The sequence below is a fragment of the Poromitra crassiceps genome (genome assembly GCF_964638095.1).
Source record: "Poromitra crassiceps genome assembly, chromosome: 13".
Taxonomy (NCBI): Eukaryota; Metazoa; Chordata; class Actinopteri; order Beryciformes; family Melamphaidae; genus Poromitra; species Poromitra crassiceps.
Genome location: NC_139644.1, coordinates 15,910,407 through 15,932,489, shown reverse-complemented (window position 1 = coordinate 15,932,489; position 22,083 = coordinate 15,910,407). Strand labels below are relative to the sequence as shown.

The 22,083-nt window shown below is 46.4% G+C and overlaps 1 protein-coding gene across 3 annotated transcripts in view; it reads right to left on the bottom strand.

The window, feature by feature from the left end:
• Positions 1-981: 981 nt before the first annotated feature.
• Positions 982-22,083, bottom strand: part of cyth1a (cytohesin 1a) — a 65,484-nt gene continuing 44,382 nt past the window's right edge. For 2 of the 3 annotated variants that reach the window (XM_083649866.1, XM_083649867.1), the window contains exons 3-13: positions 18,158-18,222; positions 16,889-16,955; positions 16,621-16,739; positions 15,425-15,505; positions 14,149-14,261; positions 12,261-12,409; positions 11,455-11,566; positions 7,197-7,273; positions 7,011-7,079; positions 3,479-3,633; positions 982-1,690 (exon numbers count right to left, since the gene is read on the bottom strand). In XM_083649866.1, coding sequence (XP_083505992.1) covers positions 1,612-1,690; positions 3,479-3,633; positions 7,011-7,079; positions 7,197-7,273; positions 11,455-11,566; positions 12,261-12,409; positions 14,149-14,261; positions 15,425-15,505; positions 16,621-16,739; positions 16,889-16,955; positions 18,158-18,222 — 1,086 coding nt within the window. In that variant the 3' untranslated portion in view covers positions 982-1,611. Of the gene's footprint in view, positions 1,691-3,478; positions 3,634-7,010; positions 7,080-7,196; positions 7,276-11,453; positions 11,567-12,260; positions 12,410-14,148; positions 14,262-15,424; positions 15,506-16,620; positions 16,740-16,888; positions 16,956-18,157; positions 18,223-22,083 lie in introns of all 3 variants that reach the window. The other variant, XM_083649868.1, reaches the window with a different exon arrangement.

Below are 22,083 nucleotides of genomic sequence, written 5' to 3'. Positions count from 1 at the left end.
TCTTTCCGGGAGTAGCTGAAATGAATATCGCACCATGGGTGATTTTCTGCTTTAAAGCCTCCACGATCATATGTCGTACGTCTTTATGCATAAGAGCCTGAAGCACACCAAAATAATGAAACAGACATTTCAAAGTAAGCTTAATGAGGTTGGGCTGGGGGGGGTTGAGAACAACATGTGATTTGTTCTACCGTTAAGCAAGGTCACCCTCTGCTATGGAAAGCATCTTGTAGGCAGCCTAGGGTAGGAGAAAAAGGTCAAACAAAACTTGACTGAGAAAGAAGATCTTTGTGAATTACTGTAGCTAACCAGCAGCATTTTTCCTCACATTTCCCCCCGTGGTGCTAGGCGGACAATGTGTAGCAGTAACTTTATCTGATAAATAGCTTTTTGTATGATACAATAATAATGTGTTTTAGACAAGGGAGAGAGAGGAGAGAGAGAGAGATGCATGAGAAGTTAAATTAAAGAGACAGGGGGCCACAGGGCTCTTTCCCAGACAACTTGACCCCCCGCAAGACCCTGACCAGACCAGATGCCTCTGGTGACAGACGCTCATCACTTCCAGAGACACTAAACCCCCGGCCAGGACGCGTCTCCACGGCCTTCAGGAAATGAACAGTGAGAGCCGTATCCGAGGCTAAAGAAACGCCGTCCGAACAACCGCCAGTCACGGCAGCCTGCGCTGCAGTAAATAACGTCCCCGAACTGCGGTTCAAACATTTACAATTACGGGGTCAGTCGGGGACACGAACAAGGCTTTCATTTCCTCGCATGGCTGTCGTGTGTGGCCAGTTGTCCGCGTCTATTCCTGACACAACGTTTCAGAACATCGTAACAATCTCCTGAGTGGCAACTTTTTTTGTTTTGTTTTCAGTTTTCTACAAAATCACAAACAGTTGGCAAATAAACCCCCCAACTCCCAACCCGCCCCCCCCCCACCCGCAGTTTTCATCACAAGATCATAAAAAAAAAAGGCAAAACAATAAAAGATTCAAGAGAAGAATCCACGGTAAAAGCTGTAAAAAACACGTATTGCCCAAACATATTAAAGCACACTGGAAAAGCTCTTTCTAACTTTTCGTCCAGAAAGCGAGGAATCTTTTGGTTTGTGGTGCCACACTCGCTCAGACCTGCTGAGATGAAACGACGTGTGCGACTGCATGATGTTCTGCATGTGTGTGTGTGTGTGTAATGTGTCGAGGATTTCTGTTTGGTAAAGCATTCAGGGAAAAGGTTCTCATTGAAGGAGGACACAGCGAGACCCCCGCCCCCATTTTCTGCTTCATATACACATAGTACACACCAAGCTGAGAGAGAGAGAGAGAGAGAGAGAACATTCAGACAGGAAGTTGGGGAGGCTTTGGCCATGACTCTTATTTAGAAACCCCAGCATGCTTCCTGTGTTATAGCTAGTAAGAGTCCTGAAGTCAGAGCGATGTATCCTACAGAAAGCCCCCTGGACAGGTCCAAGTCAGACCTCGGCCCCCCCACCTGCGTCCGCACCCCCTTCCCCTTTCCGGCAGGGCGAGCAGATTCCCGCTCCCCCTCGTCTGTCAAGTGCATTGTGGGGCACAGCCAGCAGTGCATTGTGGGGCGCGTCCAGCAGCTCTAGTGCCTCTTCATGGACGACACTTTCTTCTTCCTGGCTGCCAGCATCTCGTAGAAGGGGTCCCGGCTGATGGCGGCTCTGTGGGAGCAGACGCCAAGCAAGTGTTAGACTGAAAAACACAGAAGGAAAATGCAAACGCACGGTGGCGCAGTGGCTGTCGCCTCACAGCTAGAAGGTCCTGGGTTTGATTCCCGCATGGGATGCTGTGGGCACTAAGGGCATGTCCCCCCCCCATGTCTTCAGTGCCTACTATCTCGTGAAAAGGGACTTTCTGTGTGGAGTTTGCATGTTCTCCCCGTGCTCCCCTGGGGTTCCTCCATAAAACATCGGTATGGACCCTCACTAAAAACATACAGAAGATCGTCACCTGACCAGCAACGACTATGACAAAAGGACAAAAGTTGGTCCCTGGGCGCTGTACTGAAAAGCTGCCCACTGCTCCTGGCTGCCCCCCAGAGGAAAGGCATGCCATGTCTGGGTCAAAACGAGCAGAGACTGTATTGCAGGGCTATTCAACTGGCGGCCCGCGGGCCGAATCCGGCCCGTCAATCAAGTCCGCCCGGCCCGCGAATGAGTTCCCAAAAAAAAAAAAAAAAATGTTTTTTTTTTTTACAATTAAACCTCATTCACTTATTACACTCGACTGGTTGTTTTTCAGATGTGATGTGAATCTAACGTGAACTAAACAAGTCAGATCCACTATAAATGTTTTTCAGTAGATGCTGTGATGTAGCCACAAGAAAGGTGCAATATTAATGTTTTTCAGGAGATGGCGATGTGATGTAGCTAATCAAGAAAGATGCATTATAAATGGTGTTTCAGGAGATGTGTGATGTTGCTAGCTATAGGTTCTAAACAAGAAATATGGTTCAAATGTTTACAGTAGTTTTCCTTTCTTGCTGCACTACAATGTTACAATGCTGTGAGACGGAGCTAAACACAAAAGATGCAATATTAATAGTTTTTCATGAGATACTCAGTATTTAATACTAATACTAATACTAATAATAGAAAAGGAGAAGATACTGAATAATGACATCACAACAGTATAATCCTAATGTTAATTTAAAATTAAATATTCTTCTAAATATGGATAAAAGTCCAAAAAACATAACATTTTCTTCAACGCTGCCCGTCGAGATTCCATTCCTTACAGCACCCCCTACTTAATAATAGTTCCAGCGCGGCTGCGAAAATGTGGTGGTGCATTGTGTCAAGTGTACATATACTGTAATGGCTCGGGGAACGGTCCGGCCCCCGGTCCCTTAGGTTTCTGACAATGTGGCCCCCTGAACAATTTAGTTGAATAGCCCTGCTGTATTGCATGCATGTGTTGCAACGGGTGTCGCATGACAATAAAGACGGGTTTATCCGTCCGGTTGCTCATTTTTGTAAGTGTGCAAATGATCATACTTACTGTACTACAGAATGAGTAGATTGTCAGATTAATTGTTATTTTCATTTGGACAATCACTATCGATTCTTCAGATGCAGACATCGATCTTTTAATTTAATCTATGCCTTTTTTCAGCAGATTTGTGTAGATTTGCACCATATTAATGCACCACATTATAAAGGGTTCCTGTACAGTTCACAGTATTAATTCTAAATAAATAAATAAGTACATAAATAAATGATCATATCTAACCAGTATTGTAACTGAAATACCCCTAATTGAATTGATACTGAATCGAAATTTAATTAAATGGGAGACATTGAGAATCAAAATTGAATTCGGAGATCAGTGCCGATACCTTACCAACAGTCACATTCACATCAATTCTAACATGACACTGCACTGAAAAGTGTCTATCATACTTATTTTTCGTATGGCAGTGATGAAAGTAGCAGAGGAGGAACACCTACTTGATGCTGTTCATCCACTCGTCTTTCTCCTCGGTGGTGGGGGCGGAGATGCGGTAGAAGGTGTGGTTGCCCTCCACCACGCGTCCGTCTGCCTCCGTCTTACACGCCTTTATCACCTGGTCCTTGTTGTCGGGAATGAAGAGCTCGAAGCAGTTCTGCAGAGAGCCACAGGAGGGGGACAACACACTGTGTCTTGATCGCTAATTAACAAACCGTTTCAGCACCTCACTGCCTCCTGTCCTCAGTAAGGTTCTACTTTACAAATGCATGAACATATGGTATATATGGGTAGTGCAGATTGTGGATAAGAGGATATTAACCAGTTGTCAAACTGATTATAGAGCAGATTGTCAATAAACTTGCAACAGGGCAAAGTGAACAGCAACACAGACTAATAAAAAACAAGAGGCACTTGAGCTGCCTAATGTCCTGCCATAATCACCATGATATATTAACTCATTGAATGCCAATGACGACAGCTGTCGTCAATTCAAATACTGACGTAGAGTGCCAATGACGACGGTTGTCGTCAATTGCGTTTTTTGACAGTGGGACGTGGATCAATCCCTGATACATCTCTGGTACAACTATTGTAGCTATTGGAGGTCTATAACCTATTTTACAGAACCCTTAGGTGGCGACAGTGCTCTCCACATAACAGAAAGGCAAGGAAAAAACAAAGAAGAAGTCGTTATGGAAACGGAAATCGCATCGCATCCGTATGCATCGATATGCTGAAGCACGTTACTGCAGCTGTGCCTGCAGCAGCCAATCTGCTCCCACAATTGAGCCGCTCTGTGTCGGTTGCGACAGCACATCCGCACATCCACACCGTGGAGTTATTATTCTCAACTGGAAGCATCGTTGCCGGTGACAAACACACGCGGAACACTGTAAAAAAGCTGCACCCTTCACTGTGCGCACAGCAAACTCAGCAGAGAGCCACCACAGACAGGAGGAGGAGTGTGCAGTTGAGGCGAGGCGGGGCGGGGCGGGGCGGGGCGGGGGGGGGGGGGGGGGGGGGGGCACGCAGAGCAGCACGCAACACCCAGACAGACCCAGGCAGCAGGACAGGATTGACAAACGCAAGCCAGAATATCCGATGCCCACCAGCAGCAAATCAAGACCAGCAAGAAGCTGCAACCAGCAGCGCACGCAGGGGCCAGCGCTGCTGGTTGTAGCTAAAAATATTATTCTGCCAAACAAAATTCCCTGGCCTAAACTGTTTTATTGAAGGAAATTATTTTTGAGGTGTGACTACATTAGAAAAGATTAGCTTCAGAGTCAGTGTGTGCTTGAAATGTTTAATTTCACAAAAGGCCAATTATCTCAGCTTCTAGAAAAAAATTGCTGTTTTTGGATGAATCAAGCTATCTTCTCCGGCTCATAACTAAAGAACGGAAAATGGGATCAATAAACTTTTTTTTGCAGATGATAGAATAGAGTCTCATCGTTCTTTGTGCGTGTTCAGTGTTTACATAGTAATATCACACAATATTCTGTGGGCCTCGAGAAATCACTGAAAACGCTCTGAAACTCTGGCACTGGGAGCGTCCGTTCTCCAAAAGTGGCTGGCACTCAATGAGTTAAATATAACCAGTTTAATTAAGTTAATATTTCTATGTCAAGATACTTGTCTGTCTTCACATAACACATGGGCAGTGTTAATATGAACTGTTTCTTAAAGCATTAACGTGTCATTTCCTGAAATCTGTTTTTCCTTGTTAATATGCAAATTTATTCACAAGGTGCATTAGGTGATCTATCTCATCTCATCTAGGTCATCTACTCCAGTGTTTCCCAACCGGGGGTACGGGGACCCCTAGGGGTACGCGAGCACATTGCAGGGGGTACGCGGAAAGATTGAGGATTAATACAATTTATTTTCAGATGAGAGGAGAGAGAGAGAGAAACTCTGCGCCGCAACTATTGTTCCGGGGAGCCCCGGCGGCTCCCCGGAAGGTGTTAACTGTGACACCTCTACTCTGTGAAAAACAAAAGAAGTCGTTCACGTTGGCTGCAGGTCAAACAATAGCTCCCACTATGCGTGGCTCAAACGCCCGGCTGATCCGGATTTCGGTTCAGGCGAGCCAAGGGAAAAAAGGAAAAGGGAGGCCAGGTCTAAGCCGCGGCTGTTCAATGAAAAATACATTTTGTATGGATTTACCTGTAGGCCTACCTCAGCGGATCCACCGCAGCCACAGTGTTTTTTCTGTGGCGAAGTCCTGGCAAATAATTAAATGAAGCCAGCTCATCTGCAACGCCACCAGAGCACCAAACACGCAGCATGTCTTGGTAAGACGAACTACTTTTTCACTCGAAAACTCTCACTGTCACTGTCACTGCTTGTGGCTAAATCAAAAAAGCCTAATTCAATCGTTGAGGATCTGATTCTTCCTGCAGCCCTGATGTTAGCTGAAACTATGATCGACAAGAAAGCAGCAGACGCTCTCAAAACGGTTCCATTGTCAAACAACACAGTCTCTCGTCGGATCGATGATATGTCAATTAATATTGTTGGACAAGTTGTGAATAAAATGAAGCAAGCAGGTCAATTCGCTTTGCAGTTAGATGAAATGACCGATGTCAGTGGGGAAGCCCAGCTGCTAGCTTTTGCTCGTTATAAAGACATGTCGGACATAAATGAACATATTTTGTTTTGCAAGAAGCTTGTAGGAAAGACAACTGGCGAGAAAATATTTCAGATTATAGACAGCTTTTTTAAAGACAACAATCTGGAGTGGAAATCTTGTAGTCATATCTGTACCGATGGCGCAGCTGCAATGACGGGGAAAATCAAAGGACTGTGATGTGCACTGATTTGAACTTTTGCTTTTTGGATCTACTTATCTTATGTGTGATATTTTGCCTGGTAACAGCTGCCCCCAGAACTGTCAAAGCTTATGAAAGACAAACTAGCTCAGGTGTCTTTTTAAAAGGTGCCAAGTGACTGAATAAAAATAGTTGAAACTGTTACTGTGTTAGTCTGAATATATCTATCTCTATATAGGCTATATATAATATTTTGCTAATTCTCAATAAGTGTAGGCTATAGCTATTTGTATTAAAGGGGAGTCATTCAAAATGATTTTAATTTAATATTGTTTTAATTTAATAATCAGTTGTGTTGGATAGTAAAAGTTGAATGAGATTAATGGAACAAATTTGGGAGAATCATCAACACGCTGTCAGGGGGTACACTTGGCATGGCAAAACAGCTCAAGGGGTACACAGCACAAAAAAGGTTGGGAACCACTGATCTACTCTATAGGGGAACCTGTGGTGTAAGTATGAAGTTAATATCCATGTGTTGTACTTGAGTTATTGTGTTGTCGACAGACAGACAGACAGACAGACAGACAGACAGACAGACAAACAGAGACAGACAGACAGACAGACAGACAGACAGACAGACTATGGTAGTGGGACATGTGAGCTGTGTGAGTCCAAAAACCCTGAAGTCCTGAAACCCTGAAAAATCCTAGCCCTGTTCTGAGTGTGTGCTGTGACCAGCAGAGGGAGCTGTTCTTACAGGCTTCTTATCCTCCACCTCCCTGATGCTCAGGTTCTCCAACGGGATGATGCCTCTGGGCTCTTTGTCCTGCACAAGAAGAAGATGTGCAACGATAACGCAGAGGAAGACAGAACAGCAACACACAGCAGGGCCACACATCACAAACACAATGATTGATATTGTGTCAGGAGCTGTACTACTCACCGTTGTGTACTCAAAGTAGTAGAGACAGTTGTCTGTGAGGATGAACCACCTCCTCTTCCAGGTTTTTACACGTCCCCCTGTGGAGCAAACACCTAGCGTCAGAGAGGCTCAGCGGGGGAGAGCGAGAGCGAGAGAGAGAGAGATGAGCACCGGACAGCGGAGGGCAGAGCAGCAGACAGGCAGACAGAGACAGATGTATGGGCAGACAGACAGATGACGGCTCCAGAAGACTCCCTTCCCCAGTGTGTCCCGCTATTTGCCCCAATCCAGCACCAACACCACACCACACCAGACCAGACCAGACCACACCAGACCATACCAGACCACACCAGACCAGACCAGGCCATGCGCTTGCTTGCCAAGACTGTTTTCTTGTACACCTTGGTTGACTGGACTGAATTCCACTGAGACAAAGCTATTGCATTTCATCGATCTGCAGCTCCTGTTTAATTTCTATTTTATTTGCTCAGGATCACAGTGATCACCACGATACAAAGTGTTGTTGACAGGTATCGACCACTAGGGGCTGTAATCCCAGAAGCCGAACCCTAGCCGGGCTAAATGGAGTCGACGTATGAACGCTGTAGGCTAAAAGCATGTCTACCTAAAATGTGGAGAATGTGTCTGGAAGCGGAGTGCTCTCACCACTTTGCCCGGCCTGCGTCTCTTTCCTCAGTCGCTGACTCAGAGAAGCAGTCGCTCTCTCTCTCAGAGCAGTGAGGCACGATCGATAGCCAGGATATAGAGCTATGGGCTTTTTGCACCGGGTGAACTTAATGAACTGCCGTTCTGAATGAAGTCACTACTAGCAGACACTTCTAGGTGTGGAGAACAATCAGACTTGGGCCAGATTTGGAAAGGTAGGAGATACTCAGAGAGGACGTTTCACTGCCCTGGCTTAGATCCTCGCTCTCTTTCTCGCCCGGGGTGGGAGCTCAGCTCGCTGGTTAAGTCGGCGCTCGCTGATCTGTGGATGACCCCTTGACCTTTGTCACCCCCACTTCCTCTGAGGGGAAACCTGATCACAGAAGCAGATGGCAGCATCGCACCGGGGAGGAGGACGAGATGCCGACAAACCGAGCGGGGCAGGAAGCCCAGTGCCTGGAGCGATGCTCGGCCACACTATGGGCATCTCAGACTCGAATTTCCTGTTTGGGGCTTTGTTCAGTGACTTCACAGAGTGGAGGGATACAATGAGAGTGATATAGGAGCAGTGCTCAGTGAGTACGGGAAGAGGCTTGCTTTCTAAACACGTGTCATAATGCATCATCATTCTGATTGGTCAACAGAAACTAAAGCACAATGATCTAAAAGGCACGTCTAGGATGAATAAGCTCTGCCACCGCCACCGATGTTAGTAAAAGGTTGCATCTAGAAACCCGTCTACCACGAGAGAAGTTTTTAAAGTAGAGAAACAGCACACTGGTATCATCATATAACAGCATTAGCACTGTATATGATAGCCCATCATATCACAGAGGCCATGATAGGTCACACAGTTGAAACAGTCTACAGACAGAGAACTGCACCCCCCCCCCCCCCCCCCCCCCAAATCGCTTGACTCTTCGGCACGTCGGGACAAAAAGCAGACAAATATTGTTGCAGAATCAAACAGCTGATGGACAGTGTTGATCGGTTTGGAGGTTGTGATCGGTTGATGTCACGTCAGTTCCTGTCACTCAAAGAAAGAGAGAAGGCCTAACCCCCGCCGCCCCTTGCAGAAATGTCCGGGAAGAGAGGCCCAGGATATTTTTGCAAGGGGTGTGGAGGATGCTAGGCTGGAGTGGAGCTGAGAGGAGGACATCACCCATTGGGGTGGGGCGTGCATGGGGGGTGGGGGGCAGGTGGAGGTTAGGAGGGAGCAGGTCAACTTGTAAATCTCATTCATTAGTTGATAGTTTTATTTTTTAAGAATTGTATTTGTTGTATTTTTTTCTCTCGAAACAGCACGAGTGAGTATTTTTTTTTTTTTACCATAATAGTTTGATCACTTTGCATCTATGTTTTTATCACTGTTGTTTACACAGATACTTTTTATACAGATAAATAAACTTAAACCGAAAGCTGACCATTTAGAATCCACATCTAATCCAGTGGAGTGGTGTCTTTTTTAGATGATTCAGTTACCATTCCTTAAACAAATTATAGGAGATGCCCTGGCCAAAGTACTGCTCATGTGCACTTTAAGTCTATAGTATGCATGCACAGATCAATGGAGCTCAGCTCCCCTCTCCCCCAAAGGGCCCCAGCCCACCTCCCCCCACAGCCCGCCTCCCCCACAGCCCACCTCCCCCCACAGCCCGCCTCCCCCCACAGGCCCCGCCTCCCCCCACAGCAGTATTGCTCCAGTCCGGTCTAGCAGCACGCCAGGCCGCGGCCACGCCATTACCCGTCAGATCAACTTACAGCATGAGATAAGGAGAGCAGAGCCAATTTCTTTTTTTTTTGAGAAGGTGCACTTATTCCCTTTCCACCCAATCAGAGAGCAAACAACAACGGCTCATTTCTTGTGAGCCAATTATAAAATAGGAGCGTGATCAATCAAATCAGAAAGTGCTGTTGTTTGCACTCGCTGTGTGGAAACAAAAGGTATAAATGTGCAGCATCCAAAACACACAGATCAGAAAGATTTGACCACCACAGCAAACAGAGAGAGAGGCGGTCAAACTGCTCGCTAGAGTGGTCACAAAGCAAAGACCCGTGGGGGTGACGAACGCACCCGGCGACCGCAAACAGAGATTAAAAAAAAACTGCAGCATGTGGACAAACCACCAGCTCCATGAGAAACCAAACAGACAAAACAAACATTGAAATTTTAATGAGACTAAGTCAATGGAGAGACAAAAAAATAAATAAACACAAACGAAACCCCGGACGAACAAATAAATGTCAATAAATGAGCAGGAGAACAAAAGCATGGCGGACCACCAAAAAGCACCCTGAGAGCTGCGAGATGGACTAGTGTTGGGAAGAGCAGGTGTACATACCTCCTGAGGAAAGACAACAGCCAAAATCATGGGAACAAACAAACAAACAAACAAACGAGGAGGAAAAGAAAACAAAAAAATCAAATTAAATGATAGGGAATTATTGCACCACAAATCCTGCTAATCTGGTTCCAAGGGGGCTTTGATGCTTTACAACTTTGGCAAAGAACACAAATTAGACGTGACACATTCATTTTGGGGACGCTGCATTCGATATCGAGTGGTACAGTTACAGTATGTATCTGCGGTTTGAATTTCACTCCACAAGGGGGAGTTCTGCTCAATGCAGATAGCTGTGCCAGTTACAGTAAAGCACTACATGAGACATCGCCACCACTTGGGTCCAGTGCTGTTCTATCCAATTACCTTCCACCCTGATTATTACACTCAAATCTGCCAGTGTGGAGTGACTGCAGAGAGAGAGAGAGAGTAATCATGTGACTGCAGAGAGAGAGAGAGAGAGTCATCATGTGTTTCCTTGGTGTGCTGGTTGTAATGATTCACAGTGATTGGAGTATTCAAGTCCAGTTCACAGATTGCTCTTTTTCTGTTCAGTTCACTGTGAATCTGTACAAACAGAGAGAGATCTTAGAGGGAAACCAGAGGATGCAGAGTTGGGAAGTCCAGGGTTGTGTTGAGGACTGACTGCCACCAGTAGAATTAGCAAGTGACCTCCTGTGGACCAATTTTAATACAGGGACACAGTGTGTGTGTGTGTCAGTGTGTGTGTGTGTGTGTGTGTGTGTGTGTGTGTGTCAGAGTGCATGAATGCCTAGGTCTTAAATAATTCAAACACCTCCACATATGGTGGTGATCTCAAGCCCACATTCATAATACATTAGAGTAGGCAGAGACGTCTTCAGATGTTTTGAGTCAAGTGTGTGTACACACCCTACACACGCACACGCTAACACACACACACACACACACACACACACACACACACACACACACACACACGCGCTAACACACACACACACACACACACACACACACACACACACACACACACACACACACACTCATATGCGCATACACTGTCTCTCTCACACACTCAGATCATTGACCTCAAAGAGATATTGGTTATTACTTTATACAGGCTGATTTTCAACCTTGGATTAATCCACCAAAGTCCTCTGTAGGGTAGGGCAGGGTAGTAGACAGGCGTCTGTGGGCACAGCTACCTACATTGATGAATATGCCTGCCACCATTTTGGAAATTCAACATGTGCACACTGTGGCTGCACCTGCACATTTCTGCCACCACTCACCCAGTTTAAGCAGCCAGCCTTCTCTGTCTGGGTTGAAGAACGTGTGTGTGAGGTCGTTGCCGTCGTCCTCTGGGATTTTGAATGGTTCATTCTTGATGCTGTCGTACAGGTTCTGTGAGGAGGAGGAGGAGGAAGAGGAGGAGGAGGAGGAGGAAGAGGAGGAGGAGGAGAGTTGAACCGTGAATACCCAGTAGGCATGAGATTGGAGTGGAGGTTGGAATGGGAAAGGGGGGGGCTATTGAAAGAGGGTAAATGGCCTACGAAGGTGAGGAGAATGACAGTGGGTAGATACCGAGGGGGCAGTTTTGGAAGTAAGAAAACCTCAGTTCCCTCGAATGGCCACTTGAGGCTGGCTGCAAAAGCGAGTGAATCCCCATTCACCTCCATGTGAAAATAGCCAACTTTACAGCATAAATAAACATGTTTACAGCCTGGTTCAAAAAACGGTTTGGGCCTCTACAGGTAATTTCACTTTTCATGACAACTGTACAGGGGTGGATAGAGGGGGTAGATGATAAAAAAAATACTGTTTTGGGCTTGATTGACATGTCGCTTGTCCATTAATCGTGCAGCTCGCCAATCACGGACCAATAGCAGGCAGGAAACCGCCTCTCGTCCAAATATGGCTACAAATACATCACCTCTGGCTCCAAAAATCCAAGATGGCAGCGGCCAAAATGCCAAACGGGAGTCCACAAACCAATGGGTGACTACACACTTAAGTCACTACGTCCATCTTTTTTACAGTCTATGGTAGATATACAGAGGGTTGAGAAGGGGGAGGGGAGAGATGGAGCCACACCCACCCTGAGCAGGTCTTCTGGCAGGTCTCCCCCCTCGTTGATGCCTCGGTTCATGGAGATGAAGCGCTCCACCGCGGGCTTGTCCTTCACATTGGGGTTGTGGAGGCTGGTGTTCAGCATGATGATGGCAAACGACAGGATGTAACAGGTGTCTGGAACACACACACACACACACAGACACACACACACACACACAGAGACACACACACACACACACACACACACACACACACACAGAGACACACACAGACACACACACAGAGACACACACAGACACACACACAGAGACACACACAGACACACACACACAGACACACACACACACACACGCACACGCACGCACACACACCCACACACCACATGGTCACACCTCTACCCACAAGCGCTATTTGAAAGATCAAGATCTGGAAGCAACAATGGTAGCACCAGTAAATACACATTTATTTTTTCCACTCACAGTTTCACACCCATGAGAGAGGGAGATAAGCTTTGTGAGGTGGCAATCACCAACGTGTGAGTTTCTGTTTACTGTAAAATCCAGAGTTTTAATGTGATGTTTCAATATGAATATAAATGAGCTGAGCTGGGAGGATTGCACTTTGGGGACCACAGTCAGACGGGCAGAGGGACAGATAGGCGAATGCTTCGTTAGCGAGTGGGCGGCAGTGAAAGGTTGTGCGTAGGCAGCTAAGCATGTATGTGTGCTTCCGGGCGCGTGTGCTTTCCGTGTGTGTGTGTGTGTGTGTGTGCGTGTGTGTGTGTGTGTGTGTGTATGTATGCTAAAACACAATGCGCTCAGCTGACACAGCAGCACTTTATGTGGCCAGTTAGACTGTTGAGAAAGCCAATGCATTATTCACTTCCATCTGCATCCATGCTAGACGCAGTCGTCTGCGGCGGACATGATGTCCCAGGTGAATAGCCAGACATGTCTGCTGTGTGTCTGTTAGATCCTGATGTGAGGAAGGCCCAGGTAGTGCAGCGGTAGGTTCCCTGCCTACCAACACGAGGGTCACAGGTTCGAGCCCCCATGATACCTATGGCTATGTCGGGTGGCCATACAGGCACAATTGGCCATGCCTGCGGGTGGGGAGCCGGATTAAGTGTATAATACGTCCTGGTCGCTACACTGGTGCCTCCTCTGATCGGTCGGGAGGGGAACTGAGGGGAATTATAGCGTGAACCTCCCACGCGCTACATCCTGCCAGTGAAACTCCTCGCTGTCGCTGTCGCTGTGGTGGAAACAAGGGGCTTGCAACTTGTATCACATGTAACATGTATCGGAGGAAGTATGTGCTAGTCTCTCCCCAGATCGGCAGAGGGGGTGGAGCAATGACTGGGACAGCTTGGCAGGGGGAATTAGCTAAGTACAATTGAGGAGGGAATGGGAGAATAAATAAATAAATAAATAAATAAATAAATAAATAAATAAATAAATAAATAAATAAATAAATAAATAAATAAATAAATAAATAAAGCTTTCAGATGCAGTTATTCGATCTGGGTGCAACATGAAAAAAACCTGCATACGACGACGAGAGAAGTTACATGCAAAGTATTTCAGAAAGACTGTTGTGTATTGTATTCAGTACTTTCAATGGTTCTAACGGACATGGCGAGGGTTTAGATTTAGTGTCAACAAAATGTCTTCCCATGAATACATTCTGCTTCTGGGCCAGCAGACATTTTATTGGGACAGATGATACACTTATGTAGTTCTTATTCTGGCTGTGGGTTGTGCCGTATGTGCTCTTGAGCAGTACATGTATAAAGACAGCAGCGGGTCATGTATGTGCTCTTGAGCAGTACATGTATAAAGACAGCAGCGGGTCATGTATGTGCTCTTGAACAGTACATGTATAAAGACAGCAGCGGGTCATGACGGCCCCACCTGTGGACTGGAACACGCCTGGGTTGCATTGGCAGTAGCGCTGGGCGAAGGATTCCATCATGCGGTCGATCTTCTGGGCTTCTCCAGGAAGCCGGAAGCTCCACAGGAACTGTCTGTCAGGAGAAAGCGTTTGGCACAGTCAGCCAAAGATCCACTACTATAATCATCAACTACAGAACGCTGTGAAGAGGCTGAATGAATTGTGTTTGGCTCAACATCACAGATTGTCATGGCCCTATAAATTGCAAATGAGATGGTACTTTGCATCAAAGGGGAAGTGATCACACAGATACAGCCGAGGGGAAAGTGAAGGTATGGTAGAACCTGATGATGATTTGCAGAGGGGAAAGTGAGGGTATGGTAGAACCTGATGATGATGATGGTGCAGAGGGGAAAGTGAAGGTATGGTAGAACCTGATGATGATTTGCAGAGGGGAAAGTGAGGGTATGGTAGAACCTGATGATGATGTGCAGAGGGGAAAGTGAGGGTATGGTAGAACCTGATGATGATGGTGCAGAGGGGAAAGTGAAGGTATGGTAGAACCTGATGATGATGATGGTGCAGAGGGGAAAGTGAAGGTATGGTAGAACCTGATGATGATTTGCAGAGGGGAAAGTGAGGGTATGGTAGAACCTGATGATGATGTGCAGAGGGGAAAGTGAGGGTATGGTAGAACCTGATGATGATGGTGCAGAGGGGAAAGTGAGGGTATGGTAGAACCTGATGATGACGGTGCAGAGGGGAAAGTGAGGGTATGGTAGAACCTGATGATGACGGTGCAGAGGGGAAAGTGAGGGTATGGTAGAACCTGATGATGATGGTGCATAGGGGAAAGTGAGGGTATGATAGAACCTGATGATGATTTGCAGAGGGGAAAGTGAGGGTATGATAGAACCTGATGATGATGGTGCAGAGGGGAAAGTGAGGGTATGGTAGAACCTGATGATGACGGTGCAGAGGGGAAAGTGAGGGTATGGTAGAACCTGATGATGACGGTGCAGAGGGGAAAGTGAGGGTATGGTAGAACCTGATGATGACGGTGCAGAGGGGAAAGTGAGGGTATGGTAGAACCTGATGATGACGGTGCAGAGGGGAAAGTGAGGTTATGGTAGAACCTGATGATGACGGTGCAGAGGGGAAAGTGAGGGTATGGTAGAACCTGATGATGACGGTGCAGAGGGGAAAGTGAGGGTATGGTAGAACCTGATGATGACGGTGCAGAGGGGAAAGTGAGGGTATGGTAGAACCTGATGATGATGGTGCAGCTTGTCTTACCTGAGGGCCTGCACCAGGTTGAGGTCTGTGAATTCATGAAGCTCCACAAAGGCATGGAGGACTTGGAGATTTAAATCATCTCTAGAGGAGACAAAAGCAGATTTACACATTAGTGAATTGTTCACTGCCACTTTGAACAAGAAAGAAGATATCCTGCATACCCAGTAATCATAATAAAATCATCATATTTATTTGAAATATAAAAACAAGGCGAGAAACATCAAAGTAAACAATCTATTAATAAAAGATGGCTAAGGCTTCTCAGACGGGTTCCAAACATATTGCATCTTTATTAAAATCTAAACCTCGGGATGTGATGTGACTCATAGGGGGTTAGAAGGTCTGTGATATGCTGCATGCTCGTGGACGGACACACCTCCCCCCTCATCCATCATCTGATCTCAATCATGACATCACTCCAGACCTTTACGCCCTTCAGAGTGAATGATATGCCCTGTGGGATCATGGGATGCCTCTAAGGAGCTCTCACTGTCAGGGTCATATACAGCCAGGCACCACCCCCCAGTGGCTAAGTGACCAATCGTATCTCAAGCATCCCATGCCACTCCAACCCCCACCCCTTACCGTATCAGAAACACATGGAGAGACCTTGATCAAAATCAAACCAGAGTGCCCGTCGAGAGCTTTCTCCTGCGCTCCATTTCCTGGTTTGACCTGGCAGACCACACCCTGCCTGTAACACTGCCTGCCCTATATTCCCCGGCCATTGCCGGGCGTTCCCTGCATTATGGGTTCCATCTAAAAAAAAAAGAGGCTATATCCGCTCACGACTCACTCTGTAATTGCCTCGGAAAGAAGAAGACCGGCATTCCCGAATTGTGAGTGTCTTAATGGCGTTACTTAAGGATGAGTCGGGAAATCAAAGACAGATGGAGACTTATTGAGTAATGGACACGGTCTTTAGAGGCTAGTCTAAATGTGGGACCAATCAAGTGTGTTTGGGAAAGGATGGGCGTGTGCCTGACCCAGAGGAAACGGAGCAAGACGGAAACTATGCGCTCTGGAAGAGGGTCATCCGTTTGACGCCTTTATCCACCGCAGAGTTGGACGCACACCTACTGTACGGCTGAACATGTGCTGAGGAGACACACGCGTAAACAGCAGGAGAGACAGTGAGCTGGGGAGAGATAGTGAGATAGCAAAGCAATGAGTCATGTCGGCGTCATCATGCTGACCTCTCCCCAAGGTAGTCCCCGATGGCCGTCTTGTTGAGGCCCTCTCCCTTGTAGAGGAACTGAGCAATGTCGTCGCTGGTGTTCTTCAGCAAGTCATTCTCGATCAGGAACCGGATCCCCTGAGAGAGAGAGAGGGAGAGAGAGGGGGAGAGAGAGAGAGAGAGAGAGGGAAAGAGAGAGAGAGAGAGAGAGAGCCCCAGGTTCAGTGCTGCTTATGAGAACGTATGGGAGAAACATTTCTGGAGAGTCCACAGACGCTTAGTCTTACCTTCTTGGGATCCATGTTGAATTTCTTCCGGCCCATGGCCACCTGTTTATTCCTCTGCATATTTTTCCTGGAACATCAGAGCGTACGTGGTTTGTTGGTTGTACATAGGTTTTTGATATGAGAAACGACCTTGGTCGATAATAAAGGTTAAAAACTCTGGTTCTTCTGAAAGTGAAACACTATATATAGAAATAATGTATCCAGAATGATATTTGCCCTTTTGATACGACTCCCACAAATCAAATTACATCAGACCAATCAATCAAGTCGATTTTCCATCATCTTGCTTATTCAACCAGACACGGACCATTGCAATAAATTAATCCCCTTAATTTCATTAACCTATCTTTCCCATTAGCATTTGCCATTTGTTTGGCCTTATTCATCCCAGTGGCCATCAGATGACAAAGCGTTGATAAAGAGCTTAACGTCATGCATTATGGGAATGGCTCATTTCTCAGGCCTTGAGCTACTCAGGGGTCAAAGGGCACCCTCAGTCTCCGGCATCGCCATGGTTACATCACCGTGAGAGGTCAACACTTCTTCCCACTGATTTACTTTCACGCACAGCATTCCTACGCCTTTTGTCTGCCAAGCTCCAGCACTCAGCTACTACACAGATGCTCTGCGAAGGCGACCTATCACATCGCCTTCACTAAATGGGATCACGGCAAACTACGGAATGATGGAAGTACCGTAAGCCTTAATGGGTTTTTAGAACCAAGTCAGAGTGCTTTAGGAGTATTCTGGCGGCGATGGTCTCTATCCACTTGAGTAGACCAAGCTCAAGCACTCCAGACCCCCCTCCCTCCCCCGGGACCGTGTGCATTGTCTGCTTCTGCCCGTACACCCACTGCATTATTCAATGAGGGGCTCCCATCATGCTTGGGTGGGGCGGGGAGGGGGGGGGGGGACGACTGATGAAACATTTAAACCGCCTTAAAAGCATCGGCAATTTGGGGGAGTAGTGTGAGGGTACGGCCCCATTCACCATTAAACATTCATAATTGATGGTATCATTTGCTAAGTTAATAGAAGACAAACAACAAGCCATTTAGATGGTCATTGTGTGTGTGTGTGTGTGTGAGAGAGAGAGAGAGAGAGAGAGAGAGATGGAGAGAGGGGGATGTGTGCATGTGTGTGTGTGTGTGTGTGTGTGTGTGTCTGTGTGTGTGTGTGTGTGTGTGTGTGTGTGTGTGTGTGTGTGTGTGTGTGTGTGTGTGTGTGTGGAGGGGTGGGGGGGCAGGGCCTCGGACGCCATTCTCTTACCTCTCCTCGGTGGAACCCAGGTTCTCAATCTCACTGGTGACTTCTGCTATCTCATCCTTCAGCCGCTGGAGACACACAGACAAAGGAGGATTAGAACATGAAACACAGTGCGCACAAAATTATGAATGAATTATCTCTAGCCTACCCTCTCATTTGCCTAGTGGCATGCAGTGTAGGACACAAGGCAAACAACATGCAAAGTATTAGTCTATACAGGGCTCTATTGAGCTGTGCCATCATGGGAGAGGCCGTCGTGTCTGAGCTGTGTTTGCTGTTGAGTTTGTCTGTGTGCCAGGTGGCTCTTTATCACACAAACACACACATGAGAGTCAGCAGCTCCACAAACACAGCAGAGCCACTTCAGTCCAGTGTGGCCCCTGGTGTCACTGTGAAGGGGACAGAACTCCAGCGTGGCCCCCACTATTCAGCATCCAGAAACTGACTCAGTCTCAGGGAGCTGTGTGTGTGTGTGTGTGTGTGTGTGTGTGTGTGTGTGTGTGTGTGTGTCTGTGTGTGTGTGTGTGTGTGTGTGTGTGTGTGTGTGTGCGTGTGTGTGTGTGCGCCTGCTCTCCAAAACAATCCTTCCATTCTGTGATTTGATTAGGGGTAGAACATTCACAGACAACCTTAATACTAATGGAGAGAGAGAGGAAGAGAGAGACAGAGAGAGAGAGAGAGAGAGAGAGAGAGAGAGAGACAGAGAGAGGAAGAGAGAGACAGAGAGAGAGAGAGAGAGAGAGAGAGAGAGACAGAGAGAGAAAGAGAGAGAGAGAGAGAGAGACAGAGAGAGCGCGTAAAAGTGGATAATATTGTACGTGGTGTTTCAGAGATTGATGGCATTAGAGGAATATCCAGTGGATGGAGCCACGCCCCCTGGTGGCAGACTGGTGTGAGGAGCGCAGTGAGCATCGTCAACTTGATCAAAGAGTGGAATAATAGTGCATCAGAGCAGTCCTGTATACATAACACTGCAGCCACAACCTGACTAGTATTGACCAATGACATGGGAGGATCAAAAGCAGGGTTTCCGTTATCCGGGTATTGCCATTTTTTTGTTGTTGTTTTTTTAACCGGTAAAATCAGTAAAAGTCCGACACATTTCAATCTCTCCGGTCACAAAGTCCGGTGAAAACAATCCCCTCTAAGCACATGTGCCCTTCTATCGGCGTCATTACGGTCGCGCGGCCTCATTGTTGACATAGCAGCATTGCAGCTGTCAGTCACAGCCTGGGTAGCAGCGCTACTAGGAGCTAGGCTCAGCTAGCCACCGTTGGCGTTATCTCAATCTCTATTGTCTATTAATGTTACCGTTTCTAAAGGTCAGGGGACGTGGTGGTGGAGAACCTGCAGAAGCAGGTTAAGTTACACCCACACAATGTTCACTGTTACCTGTGGTAACATGAGGTGAACAGACGTTGCTGTGAGGGGATGGCTGGAGGTTTACGTAACTATCCACACATCTCTCTCGTCCTCTCTTTCCCTTCACATCTGGTGACACCAGGGAGACATACAAACAAACCCAGAGGGGTTTTATTGGTGTCATTAGGACAGCTGTGTATCGCTCTTTTATAATAGATGCTAACGCAACAGAAACAAAACAGTAATAGACAATGCTAATGCCTGCTAGCTTCCTATTAGCGCTGCTGTAACCTGGACTGTCAACAAGTTGGATGACAAGTTTGACAGCTGCAGCGCTAATGATGCTGATCACATACTATCTCTTGTTTTTAACCTCAATGAACAGATACTATTTGACCAGAAGTTCTCCCCTTTGTCCGGCTCATTAAGATCTTCCAGGACACTTTGACCGGAAACGCTGATCCAAAGATCCAAGTAAAAAAGGATCTCCATTCATATCCCAGGGCGCTGCTGTTTGTGTATCGTTTCTGGTGCAGAAACACCAACTCACCGTGGGCCAAACCACAAAAGGAACATCTGTGTTTTCAGAGCCCACACAATCACAACACATTCCTCAGATGCTTGCCTCCACAAACAAAGACTCAGGCTGTGCTTCTGCCGAGGAACTGAGCTGGGTGGGTGGGTGGTGGTGGGGTGCAGAGCAGGGACACAGAGGAGGTGAGGAGGGTCGCTGGCCTGTGGGAGGGGGGGGGGGGGGGGGTTTGGGGACAGTAATGGTGGCCCAGGCTCATAAAGGAGGAGAGGGGGGTGATGTTTGTCTGTCAGGGCCACCGGAAGCTGAGAGGGGGGCCTCTGGGACATGTCTGGTGGGACATGTGGAGGTCAAGTCACCGCCCGGCAGCGCTGGTCATGATGGGACTGACCACAGGGCTGATGATTAGTGTGACAGGACTGACCTAGGCAAGGAGGAGCTACACAGTAATGAATGGTGCTCTAGGTTCAAGGAAAGGACCAGAGGTATCATTAGAGAAAATCAAACAAATAGGCAAATTTGAATGATTTGAATCGTGGCTTACTTTGAAATGGGAGAGGCATGAGGGAAATTTCTGTATGAAAACATTCCTCATAAGAACATAATAGTATTTTTTTTAATCCATGCAGAATATTATGCCTGTATTATATTTTAATACTTGTATACTTTATCTGATACCACAATCCAATAAGACACCCACAAGAGATAACTTCTGTTTTAGTCTCCATTGAGGCAGTCAAAACCAAATGGCCAAATAACAGACATTATGCAACAGTTAGTTCCGTGCTACGTTAACCTCTGTGCCAACCTAATAGTAGCTAGCTTAGCTAGCTTGCAGTCGGGAAACAGTTTACCTGTTGCTTAACAACACTTGGTAGCGTTAGTGCAATCCTGAAGGACAACAGTTTTTATTGACGGAGACAAAAATCATCTGTTGTCTCAAATTGCTTTAAGCAAATACTATTATTACTTGACGATAGCTTTTAAAAGTGTTATAAAAGCAACATCACACTCCAGGTCGTGCTGTTGTGCTGCGTCCTCGTGCCTACTACCCCCTACGCCCGAATCACAGCCGTGATGATATTACAGTACAACAGCACTCCCTCCCATGTGATCCTGCCTAATAAACAGAGGAAGTGAGTACTTGGTAGGAAATGCCTCACATTCCACTTGAGTTGAAATGTTTGAAGGAGCCTTTGGAAAAGAGGTATTTGGACAGAGGACAGAGGCTGCACAAAGTGGACAGGAGGTCAAGGTTTCATCAGAAAGCAGAGGAGTTGTAGCCGAAGCCAGATGAGGTCAAACTGTGTCTGGGCCTGTTAGGTCAAGAACAAAGACTCCTATCAGCCCTCAAGTCTCTAAATCTCAGGCCTGGTCACATTATATCTCAGGCCTGGTTATATTATATCTCAGGCCTGGTTACATTATAGGGTGGAGCACTACTTAGTTCCCCTCATATGATTTTTCATAATATGACATTTCTTTGGATCTTTTACAGTCACACAAAGTTAGAGCTGCCTAAAGACTGTATAGCTGCAAAGGAATGAGTGGCTATTATAATTCAACAACACTCACACACACAATGAGACAGACTGTGTGGGTCAGGAAGATTGCAAAAAAAAAACGATTTCAAAGTCAATCCAAAAGGGTTCATTGTGTCTATATTGTAACTTAGAACTTAGATTTTTCTTATATATCAGACAGAGATTTGTCTCACAAATCTGTGTCTGATATATAAGAAAAATCTAAGTTCTAAATATTTCAAAGTTGTTTAATCTAGTATTGAGTGTCAAAAGCCAATATTTCTTCAATTATAAACTCTGCAAGTGGGTACGATACTTGTTTTTCCAGTGCAAATGAATCGGTCACTTTCTCGACAGTAGTGGGTGGATTTGCCTTATTCTACCTTGTGTCAAGATACTGACACTTGTTTCTAGACAATAAAAAAAAGTGGAATTATTTCACCCCACAGAATTCTTTTCACTTAACATATTTTAAGACAATGAGAAGAAAATTAGACTAAACCAACTTGTTT